Source organism: Barbatula barbatula (assembly GCF_947034865.1).
Source record: "Barbatula barbatula genome assembly, chromosome: 5".
NCBI classification, from domain to species: domain Eukaryota; kingdom Metazoa; phylum Chordata; class Actinopteri; order Cypriniformes; family Nemacheilidae; genus Barbatula; species Barbatula barbatula.
The window spans coordinates 1,949,784-1,961,356 of NC_136769.1; the positions used below are offsets into that span (position 1 = coordinate 1,949,784).

General features: G+C 37.4%; 2 protein-coding genes across 3 annotated transcripts; both read left to right on the forward strand.

The window, feature by feature from the left end:
- LOC306894833 (uncharacterized protein) lies at nt 1–2,278 on the forward strand. Of its 2 annotated transcripts, none has more exons than XM_079457668.1 (8): nt 1–268; nt 520–627; nt 704–814; nt 890–1,000; nt 1,074–1,184; nt 1,256–1,405; nt 1,830–1,945; nt 2,018–2,278. In XM_079457668.1, the coding sequence occupies exons 1-8, from the start codon at nt 58–60 to the stop codon at nt 2,084–2,086; spliced, it is 987 nt and encodes a 328-aa protein (XP_079313794.1). In that variant the 5' UTR covers nt 1–57; the 3' UTR covers nt 2,087–2,278. The 2 variants fall into 2 exon arrangements, with proteins under 2 accessions (XP_079313794.1, XP_079313793.1); XM_079457667.1 differs by having other exon boundaries at nt 40–268; nt 1,080–1,184.
- A 4,138-nt stretch (nt 2,279–6,416) lies between these two features.
- On the forward strand, nt 6,417–9,790 carry LOC306894668 (uncharacterized protein). Its single transcript, XM_079457384.1, has 2 exons — nt 6,417–6,531; nt 7,360–9,790. Exon 2 carries the CDS (start codon nt 7,362–7,364, stop codon nt 8,505–8,507), a length of 1,146 nt encoding a protein of 381 aa, XP_079313510.1. The 5' UTR covers nt 6,417–6,531; nt 7,360–7,361; the 3' UTR covers nt 8,508–9,790.
- Nucleotides 9,791–11,573: the final 1,783 nt, after the last annotated feature.

Here is an 11,573-nt window from a genome sequence, read left to right on the forward strand (position 1 = left end):
CTCATAAAGCAGCACAGTAGACTGTTTGTGCACTAGTAGCGTATCTTTGTGCACACAATGGCGTTTTGCAAAAGCAGAGGAAATGAATTTGTTATTCTACTTGTGTTTACGGTCAGTACACTCAGTACTTTAATACACTGCAGAAGTTTGTCTTGGACACAAACGACTAGTGATGAAGGGGAGACATTATCTGATATGTCAGATCAAGAGACACTTTATGACCAGTTTGCTGATTTTGACAACCCCATTGATGACGACACCTTCTTTGGTATGTAATGCACTTGTGCATCATTGCAGTGTATGTGGATTAAAAAAGGATTAAAAGTCCATGTGAACCGGAAGTTGCAGCTGTTCTCACTTCAGTATTTTGATACATTTCAGAGGGAAATGGAATTGTGACCTACACTGATAAACTAAAAACAATATACGCTGAAACATTTCTTGAAAAGATAGAAAAAGTAATTTATTTTCACTGGGACTTTAAATGTTTGTTACGAATCGCTTGCATTTGTATTGCAGATGAAGCTAGTGATGAAGGGGATAAAACTCTTTCTGATATGTCAGATCAAGAGACACTTGACCAGTTTGCTGATTTTGACAGCCCCATTGATGACGACACCTTCTTTGGTATGTAATAAACTTGTCACTGTTGTGTATATGGACTTGAAATGCCGGTGATGAATCGCTTGCATTTGTATTGCAGATGAAGCTAGTGATGAAGGGGATAAAACATTCTCTGATATGTCAGATCAAGAGAGACTTGATGACCAGTTTGCTGATTTTGACAACCCCATTGATGACGACACCTTATTTGGTATGTAATGCACTTGTGAGTCATGGTGTATATGGAATTAATGTCGGTTACGAATCGCTTGTATTTGTATTGCAGATGAAGCTAGTGATGAAGGGGATAAAACTCTTTCTGATATGTCAGATCAAGAGACACTTGATGACCAGTTTGCTGATTTTGGAAACATCATTGATGACGACACCTTCTTTGGTATGTAATATACTTGTCATTGTTGTGTATGGTATTGAAATGCCGGTTATGAATCGTTTGCATTGTATTGCAGATGAAGCTAGTGATGAAGGGGATAAAACTCTTTCTGATATGTCAGACCAAGAGAGACTTGATGACCAGTTTGCTGATTTTGGAAACCTCATTGATGACGACAGCGTCTCTTGTATGTAATGCACTTGTACAATGTTTATGGATTCATATACACTGTTACCAATCACTTGCATTGTATTTCAGATCTGCCGAGAAGCGCTGCAATGCAAGATCAATTTGAAGCCCCATCTGAAGTACCCTGGGATGAAATGTCTCCAAAGCTGAAGTGTGATAAAGATTTTATGAATTTGCAACTCTTTGGTTCTGGTGTGGACCAAGTTGAGCTTTGTCGAGGTAAGTTGGGAATTCCTGTTTGTCTTTGACTTGTATTACCTTCACTGGCAAAATTGACAAATTGTTTGCTGTAATGTTTTTATTTCCTGTGTCAGTTGGACTCAATAAATTATACTTTATATGATGCTCAAATATCCTATAAAATCGAACTGGTGCTTCTAGTTTTATGGAATTGGCCATGTTTCCACTGTAGCACTAAATGGGCAAACTTCTCTACAGAGTGTGTAGATCCTTCGGCAAAAGTGAAAACACAATGACATCTTTGGTCCTTTACCACATAGTGCTTTGAAAGGGAGGGGCTGCGGTGAGCCGTTGGTGGCGATTTGAAACCTCACCGCTAGATGCTGCTAAATTTCACTGGACCCTTAATGAAAAGTGTAATGAGATTTTCAGCATTGAGTCGCCTTTAACTTATTTCTCACAGATAGTTCTGCACCGGTTCCTCTTGGTCATTTGCCGCCTAACTGTGGACACACTTCACACACTCATGGAGGTCTTGTTTATGCTACACCCTATAATGGATGTGGTGTTACACAAAAGGTACTTATGGTTAATTTGCTCTTGTGTGAGGTTAAAAGCTTTAAAGCCAACTTGTGTGTTTGTGTTTTTCAGGGAGGGAAGTATGTCATGCAGATGCAATGGCAGGGAATCCCTGTTTTCCTCTCTTGTCCCATGTCCTAGTCTGTTGTGAATGTGACCATGTTTGGATATCGGCCTCCTTGATTTCAACCAGACACAACTGTTCCACCAGCTTCTACAACACCAACCCAAAAGCCACATCGTCCTTTCTGTCCTTCACATATCTTTCCACCTCTGATGTCTAAAATAAAGTCAAATGTAAGGAATGAAAGTACAAATGATTTTCTGTTTTTAAATTTGAAAGGCTTGGGTAAATGTCCCGAAACTCATAATATACATTTATTCATTTGGCAGACGCTTTTATCCAAAGTGACATACTAGTTTTTACAGTGGCACATTACTGCAGAGCAATCAGGGGTAAGGTGTCTTGCTCAAGGGCAGTTCAGTCATGACCTGCTGGTACTGAGATTCGAACCAGCAACCTTCTGATCAGTAACCCTTGGCTCTAACCACTCGGCAGCTGACCCACTCATAATACACTGCAAATAAAAACATAATACCTGCCAAAAACAATGCCACACCATGCACAAGTGTAATCCACGTGCGGCAGGCGTCAATGTGGTATGGCGCATGTTCTAATGGCCAGAAATGAGAGACTGGGAAGGGACAAGGTAGAAAAAATAAACCACCTCGCTAGTCAGTCCCATACATCACCATCCTAGCCCACAGCTAGATTGGAAACATACAGCACCCACCTACAGGGACAAACCAGCGAAGGGAAAACACAACCATAACCGGAGGAACAACTACACCTACTGCAACACTGGACCAATATCCTCTATCAAAACACCCAGCATTACCGATAGTCTATCAGCTGGTGACCCACTTATTCCCTCTCTCCAATGGTGTCCACTCAGAATAACAAGGAAGTACTTCACATCTGCTCTGGGCAATAGCCATGCACACATGACAAGGAGAGCTCACCCAAAGGCTTCCATACACGTGCAATCTAAACAAAGGGACCGGACCTCATATTTTAGTGTCCTCTCAAACCATGTACTCGGCCACACCCTTCAAGCTAAAGGAGCTAGCTCCCCGGCTACATTGTGTACAATTTGTCCCATTAAGGAATAGTTTATCTTAAAAATCAATATAGTCATACTCCCCATCGTCATTTTTAAGGTGAGATTTTCTGCCTTCTGCAAGACACAAATGAAGAGATTATAACCAATAATAATGTTGGTAACCAATAACGATTGTTCACTTTTATTGTATGGATATAAATCTAATGCAAGTGAACGGGGACCAAAGGTTTTCTGTTCCCAACATTATTTTAAAATGTGTTCTGCAGAAGAAAGTCATACAGGTTTGAAGTGACAATCTGTTGAGTGAATTTTTTTTTCCATAACATTCTATTACACACATGTGGCCATTTTAGTGTAGTTCAATAAGATTCTGCACACCTAAGGTGTTCCAGGTCTTCCTTACTTTACTGTAAATGCAAACGCGTGCACGGTTTGTTTTCAATAAACAAAGCATTTCAAAAACAATACAGAAATACACATACTGAAATGGAATAAAACAAAATGAGTTAAACACGGAGCGCCCACTGGTTTGTTTTCCCCATCATCCTGCTTACAAATATATTTGGACTTACTCTTTCAAAAGTTTGTGAGTTTTTAGTGCTGTACAAACAATACGAGGAATAAATGTTATCAATGGCTTTTCTGTCAGATGACTGCAAACATGCAGGTGTGCAGTCGCTCGCTCTCTTCCACACCACGTGGCTCAAGCTTCCGAGTCCGTTCGCTCTAATGCAGACGCGTCACAGACTCCCGTGAAATATTTGGCATGCTAAATATATATACCTGCTGACGGCGACTCAAAATCCTGCTGTGTGAAATGAGTTTTGACTGGAAAATGACATCTGCGATAACCTACAGCCAATGAGAAAGCAAGATACAAGGCAAAGTTAGGTTCCCGCGAGAACGCTAATATCACGCATCACTTCGCGCGTGCGTTTGGTTGTGAAACGTTGTTTGCGGAGCAGACAGTTGTCAGTGATTGTGACCTATTGTAAAGTCACACAGTGTGTAACCTCCTGTCGCAGATCCATCATCCAATGTGAACACTGCAGCATGATACATAAGTCACAATAACATAGATTTTCATACTATACATTTTGCAATAGATTTTTACAAATAAAAATGTCTCAAATAGAGCAGAAAATACAACTTGTTTTTAACATCCCAACACTCGCATACCAGTAGACACCGTTAAAGCTTCATTTAAACCAATTCCTATTATGTCTTTTTTACCATAATGTTAGTTTGTGCATACTTTAGATTGCATTTTAGGGAGACATCTCGCATCATTGAAATCACAATGAATGCATGTTACATGAGCGCTGAAACATGCATCAATAAAATCAAAGTGCATCCAGGTGGCGGCTCTGGAAGCTGGTGTGTCATGCTGCTCCCTCTTGAGACATTGGCCATATGCACTGTATGTGATGTCAAAACAGCTTTCCTGTATCTCAGTGGTAAGAGCATTGTGTTAACAGCGCAAGGTTGTGGGTTCGATTGCAGATACTTATGTATAAATGTATAGGATAATGCAATTATCTCATTAATGTAAAACACAATTTAAAGAAATGGTTGGACTATTGATACACTATCATGGAAGATTTGCAGAACCCTACATTATATACAGACGACAGAAACAAACTGAAAATCGACTGGATTCATTTATCATCAATTTTAAATGAAACAATCTCTGAATTATATTATATTATATCAATATTTAAAACACAAACATCTGTTTTGTGAGGACATTTCCATGAGAGTTTAAGATATCAGCATAATGAAGGAGGTGAAAATGGGAACTATGGGTGTAGAATAATGACAGCTGTTAACACTGATGTGTCTGTTATACTGAAACAAAAAGAAAACGTTCATGATCATCAGCAGAAGACCGGCAGCTCTATTAACACCAATGGATGTGTTTTCACTGTTAGGCTAATAACAGATAAGTGACAAATGTGACGTTAGGCTATTGAATTTTATTTTAAGTGGAACAAAAACACTTCACCAAATTACAAGCCATTTCCAAAAACCATGACAGTAGTACAAACAACTTACACTTGTCATGGAAAGTTGATCTTGTAGTTTCAAAGAATCGCTCAGACAAAGAAGGTCCAGGTGTCAAAGAGAAAACTTTATTTGTTTGAATCAAAGAAAGTTGAGATCTTCCCAAAGCATCTGAAATGACAGTGTTTTCCAGCCCATAGTTATATTGAAACTAATGCAAGGGGGTTTTCTGTTGTACCAATCAGATAAGTTCCTGTTATCTCTTATTTTTAATACCCAATTATTCTGCCTCGCCACCAGTAGATCCTAGGCAACAGGATACGTTTATAATCGTGGTCGGCGCATCATTACCTCATGTTTAAAAAGATAAGATACACTGGTCAGAGGTTTTCTGTGCCTCATCCTCTGAGCTTTATTCAACTTTAGGCCTCTAGGTCTTACAGACATCATTGGATTTTATGTTGCTGTAAAAGGTTGAAAAGTATTCTTAAACATGCTATAATGATTATTTACATAAAAATACTTATAAATCATTCGTATGCTGCACAGAAAAACTGTTTGGTGAAAAACCTCAAGAAAAGTTATTGTAATATCATCAGTCGACAAATATCACCAGTTCAGTCATAGACGACGGCATTTGATCACTATGGTTACCGCTACTACAGGCACAATTGAGGCAGCTAACAGGTCCTCGTAGGACCCCGGGGGCGGGGCCAGGAGTCGCAGCGGCAGCAGCACACAGAGACTGAACGTCGATGACCGACACGATTGTGAAGCAGTGACGGGAAAATACTGAAGCAGCTGCGGGCCTGTCCGTCACTACTCAGGCTAATGTACATAGCGGACATCCTCATGAATCCTCAGTTATCCTCAAAAATATTGATAGACTACAGCGCAATATTTTTTCATGATAGTGTATCGATATTCAAAACACTACAATCATTGATATATATAATAATATTATAATAATAATAAATAATAAGCAGTTTTAATATTTATCCATCATGAATAAGACCAAAGAAATTGATCATTGTTAGATGTTTTTATGACAACTGCTCTCACTTTGCTTGTGTTTCTGTAGTTGATTTGTGATGTGGCCGAGATGTTTTTGTCATTTTTGTTAAACATGGAGATTAATGTTGGTATTTGATATAGTGGACAGCATCTTGGTCAACAATTGTTGTTTTTAGTGATGTTATATAAGTGAAGCTGAGTTGAGTTATTGACAATGTCTCTCTAACATCTCCAGTTCACACCAACAGTGATTGACACCTTCAGTAAAGCTCCTCCTACATCAAACCACCAATAAATACCAGAAAGCAACAAGCAGAAGAATCACTTCAGGTGTAAGAACTGAAATCTTCACACAGTTGTTGGAGTTTGTGGAAGAGAAGCTTGAGAACACGAGAGATCCAGAACTACACACAACAGAAACTCAGAGGACTAAAGAACACAGAGGTTGGTTTCTGTTTTTAAATCTTTATTTCTGACAGTGGAGGAATTATTAAGCTTTCATTTATTTGATAAACCACAAATGCAGAAGATTAGAACTGAAAGTGAATCACTAAACTGCATCAAATTATCATAATGCATTTGTTCTTTTACTCGACTACATGAGACACAGTCTGTTGGTTTTTAGTTGTTATTCTTTCTTTTACTCGACTATATTTTTGGGGGCATCGTTTCTGCTGTACTGAACTTAAAGTGACAGCAGCTTTATAAATCACAGTCTGTTATTATTGTTAATAAAACAACAAAAGACAAAGAAAGTCGTCACTCAATGCTCTTGACTGGTGTGACTCTAATAAGGATTGATCTATATTCAATTTATACAGTGAAGACTATGTAGTGTTTTTTCACATCTGATGACTTTTATTTTGTACCTGAAAATATTTCGCATTGATTCTTGATATATACTTGATTCATTCAATCCAAACCACTGAGATATCATGACAGTAATGATTTTAATTATAAAACACATTATTCGGAAAAATAATAATAAACATACATTTACTCTCTGAATTGCACAATGAATAAATTTTGTCAATCAAATACAAATGTCAATAATGTACAGTCTAAGCTAATTTTATGTTGTAATTTAAACAGAGTAAAGTTAAAATATTCTCTTAGGATGTGTTCATCTTATATGGCAAACACTTTTATCCAAAGCAATACTCAGTGCACTGAATGACTGTGTTCCCTGAAAATGAAACTATGATCTTGTCTTCTGCTGTTGTTTTGTACAATTGTAAAACTGTGTTTAACAGATAGTTTTGTTCACTTCAGATATGACGGACAGTCAAGATAAAGTAAAAGATGCTGATCAGAAACATCAACGTGCACAAACGTTGCAGAAAGGCTCACTTGAAGAAGCTCTGAGAACAGGAGACAAAAAGAGTGAAAGACAGCACATGAGAATTCACACCAGAGAGAAACCTCACGCATGTCTACAGTGTGGAAAGACTTTTACAGAAACAGGTGACCTAAAGACACACATGAGAATTCACACTGGAGAGAAACCTCACGCATGTCTACAGTGTGAAAAGACTTTTACAGATCCGAGTAACCTTAAGACACACATGAGAATTCACACTGGAGAGAAACCTCATGTATGTCTACAGTGTGGAAAGACTTTTACAGATACGAGTCACCTTAAGACACACATGAGAATTCACACTGGAGAGAAACCTCACGCATGTCTACAGTGTGGAAAGAGTTTTACACAAACAGGTCACCTAAAGACACACATGAGAATTCACACTGGAGAGAAACCTCATGTATGTCTACAGTGTGGAAAGACTTTTACAGAAACAGGTGACCTAAAGACACACATGAGAATTCACACTGGAGAGAAACCTCACGCATGTCTACAGTGTGGAAAGACTTTTACACAAACAGGTCACCTAAAGACACACATGAGAATTCACACTGGAGAGAAACCTCATGTATGTCTACAGTGTGGAAAGACTTTTACAGATACGAGTCACCTTAAGACACACATGAGAATTCACACTGGAGAGAAACCTCATGTATGTCTACAGTGTGGAAAGACTTTTACAGGTACGAGTCACCTTAAGACACACATGAGAATTCACACTGGAGAGAAACCTCATGTATGTCTACAGTGTGGAAAGACTTTTACAGATACGAGTAACCTTAAGACACACATGAGAATTCACACTGGAGAGAAACCTCATGTATGTCTACAGTGTGGAAAGACTTTTACAGCTACGAGTCACCTAAAGATTCACATGAGAATTCACACTGGAGAGAAACCTCACGCATGTCTACAGTGTGGAAAGACATTTGCAGTCTTGAGTAGCCTTAAGACACACATGAGAATTCACACTGGAGAGAAACCTCATGCATGTCTACAGTGTGGAAAGAGTTTTACAGCTGCAAGTAGCCTTAAGGCACACAAGATAATTCACTGAAGAGAAACCTTTCGCGGGTCATCAGTGTCTTTTGCATGACTTCAGTGTGGAAGGATGTATGAGTAACCTCAAGAAGGAAACGAGAACTCAGAGCGGAGAGAAACATTTCACAGTTGAAGAAACACAAGATAACACTTACTGTTCTAGTTGTGTTTGTCTTTAATCTCTACTGTATCATCATACATGTTTTACAGGAGACTGTATGAAAGAAATGCATCAGTTCAAGCTTTAAAACTTGTTTTGGAATGTATTTAAGTTCTAGTTGTTTAAACCATAAACAGTTAGATTCTCTTGGGAGGTGTTCATCTTATATGGCAAGCATATTTTACATGTAATATTGTGTATTTTTTTACAGAATTTCCCAAGTTTTTCATTAAACAGTAAAATGTTGTTGTTTTACAGATATTTGCTGTAATTTAAAGTTTTAACATTGAAATGACAGTATTGTAATTTACAATTACATAAAAATTATGTTTTTAAAGGCATTTCATACTGTTGTGGTTTCTGTAGATATCTGTCATTTGTAAAAAGTTTTTCCCCATTTACATGTTTTATCTAATGTTTACTGGAGCTAAACAATGTAAGTAAAACAAAATGTAACTTGTGGAGAGGCGTTTGGGGTTCGGTGGCCGAAAAGTGAAGTGCCGCTTTAAGAGGGGTGTGCGCTGTGAACATGTGACCTTTGTTTACTACGATAAAAAGAGGCGCGTTTCATTCATTTCGTTAAGAAATCCAACCCGGTGTGCAGCCACTTGGTAAGCTCTCTTCATTTCAAATGTTGTCTTGTCTGCTTTATGATGTACGCTTCATGTTGTCCGCTGTTGCCACGCTATGTTGTTTATACTGCGGTTTCGTCCGTTGCATTTTAAAGGTAATGTTAACGCTATGTTTCGGTGAATCTAAATAAGTTACTGATTATGATAATGCAACTTATACGTTGATGAGATGGCGTAGCTGTTAGACATTAAATTAATCATACCACGAGTCCATTTATGCTTACTGTTTTAGCTTCATAAATGTTTGTCGAATTATGAATCGCGGACCGCTACTTCCTGGTTTGCCGCGTGGCATTGTGGGAGCTGTAGTTTTCTGCTTGCAGAATGCCTTTAAGCATTATACCTAATCCTCAAATTCTGCCAAATCCTATGCAAAAGTATGAAGCGTCTACATGAAAATTGTGAAATGAAGATTATTAGTATATGTATTTGACTAATGCTATTTATTATGGTTGTTGAACCAAAACTGTTATTGTTTCAGGTTTATTACCTGCTGGATTCCATTTGTAAAGTAATAAAGAAACCAAATGTGAAAAACAGAGTAATCTCCTTTTGTACACTGGGTTGCCCTTTCCGTGGGAGGAAAACGGAACACATACTATTTTTACAGATTCATTTTTTTTTCTACAGAACATTACTGTACATTTTTACAGATTTAAAAGATGTACTTTTACAGACAATTACCGTAAATGTTTTATTGATTATTTTCCTGATCATGACAGAAATGTATGTGAAATTACATAAATCAGTAAATTGAAAGTGTTTTAAATGTTTCCCCCTCTGAATGTTCCCTCCAGGAATAACTTTCTCCAGGGTGTGATGTCTGTTTATATTCGACTAGTGATTAAGCACATTATAGCAAACTCCAAATGCTGCAAATTAACTATATTTAAAATTTTGTATAAATTATCATTAAAAATGTAAATGTGGTTTATTTAGGGTTTTACCATGCCCTGGCAGGCTATGCCTACACTGTAAAAAAAAAGGTAAATCGCTGCAAATTTGCCAGACGGATTCCGTCAAATAACAATACAAAAAAACGTAAAAATACAGAGAATATTAGTCATAATTCATTCACTTATAGTATATTACGGTTAATAATTTTTATTAAACTGTAGAAAAACAGATCAATTATCTGAAAATACATTAAAAACAACTACCTTTCAGGTTAATCTCTGTAAATGTATGGCTTTTATTTGTGACTTTATTAAGTTTCTGTGTAATTATACAGTAATGTACTTTTAAAATATATATTTTCTTTGTAAAATAGCCGAGAACAATGGATAAACCCCAATAAGTACATAAAATCAAAGACAAAAATATTAAATAAATATATTTTAACAAAATGATTGGACAATGGAAAAATAATCAACAAATGTTGTTTCTCCCAGTAAAACAAAAACTATAAACATGTAATGGGTCCCTCCAATGAAACAGAAAAGTAATTTTTGTGAATTGCAAACAAACGTTTAATGTTAATTGGACCGTAGAAATACAAGCAGAGCATGAAAATGTAGCCCTAAGAATGTAAAAATGGACAAATAACATTGCACCCCCTTTAAATTTCCCCTTTAAATCTCAAATGTGATCATTCTTGTTAGGTAGTTACTTGCATTTCTTGATTACACTTTGTTCAATTTGGCAAACCTTAGAGTCGTCAGCAGAGGGCACCCGAGAGTTACACCGCGCATCAGTCGCTGATAGTAGAGTGAACGTAGTATTCAGCACGAGATGTATTGCGGTGAACGTGCGGAGAAATTGCTCTTTATTTTATCTGTATTTTCTATCTGTTTTCTACAGGTAAGCTGACAATAATCTTTATATTATTGATGCCTAATAATGTTATATTTTTATGGAGCTGTATTTCGTGTCTGGTACGTTGAGAAAAGTTTAATGTTAGCTGTAATTAAGAGTGTCGTGCGTGAAATGGCGGACGAGAGTGTTCATAACTCACGAGAAGAACTAGTAACTTTTAACGTGAGCAAAACGGAGGAATAAAAGCCTAAAATGATACATACTCGAGAGGAGTGTGAGAAGAGGGATAATCAACCAAATAGATGTGGACGAACATTGATTAAGTCGTGTGTAGGCGCAAGTCTGGGCAGTTTGAGTTCAGCAGGCGCACGTGTCTATTTTTAGTCCACAAATGGACCTGTGAACCCTCATTTAGCGTAACTTTGTCAGCCATTACATGTAAAAGCGCATTCAATACGGTTAACAAGAACTCCAGTCAGATACAGTGGTAAAATGCTTTTATTTAATCATTTTGTACGTTAATAGTGAGAACACG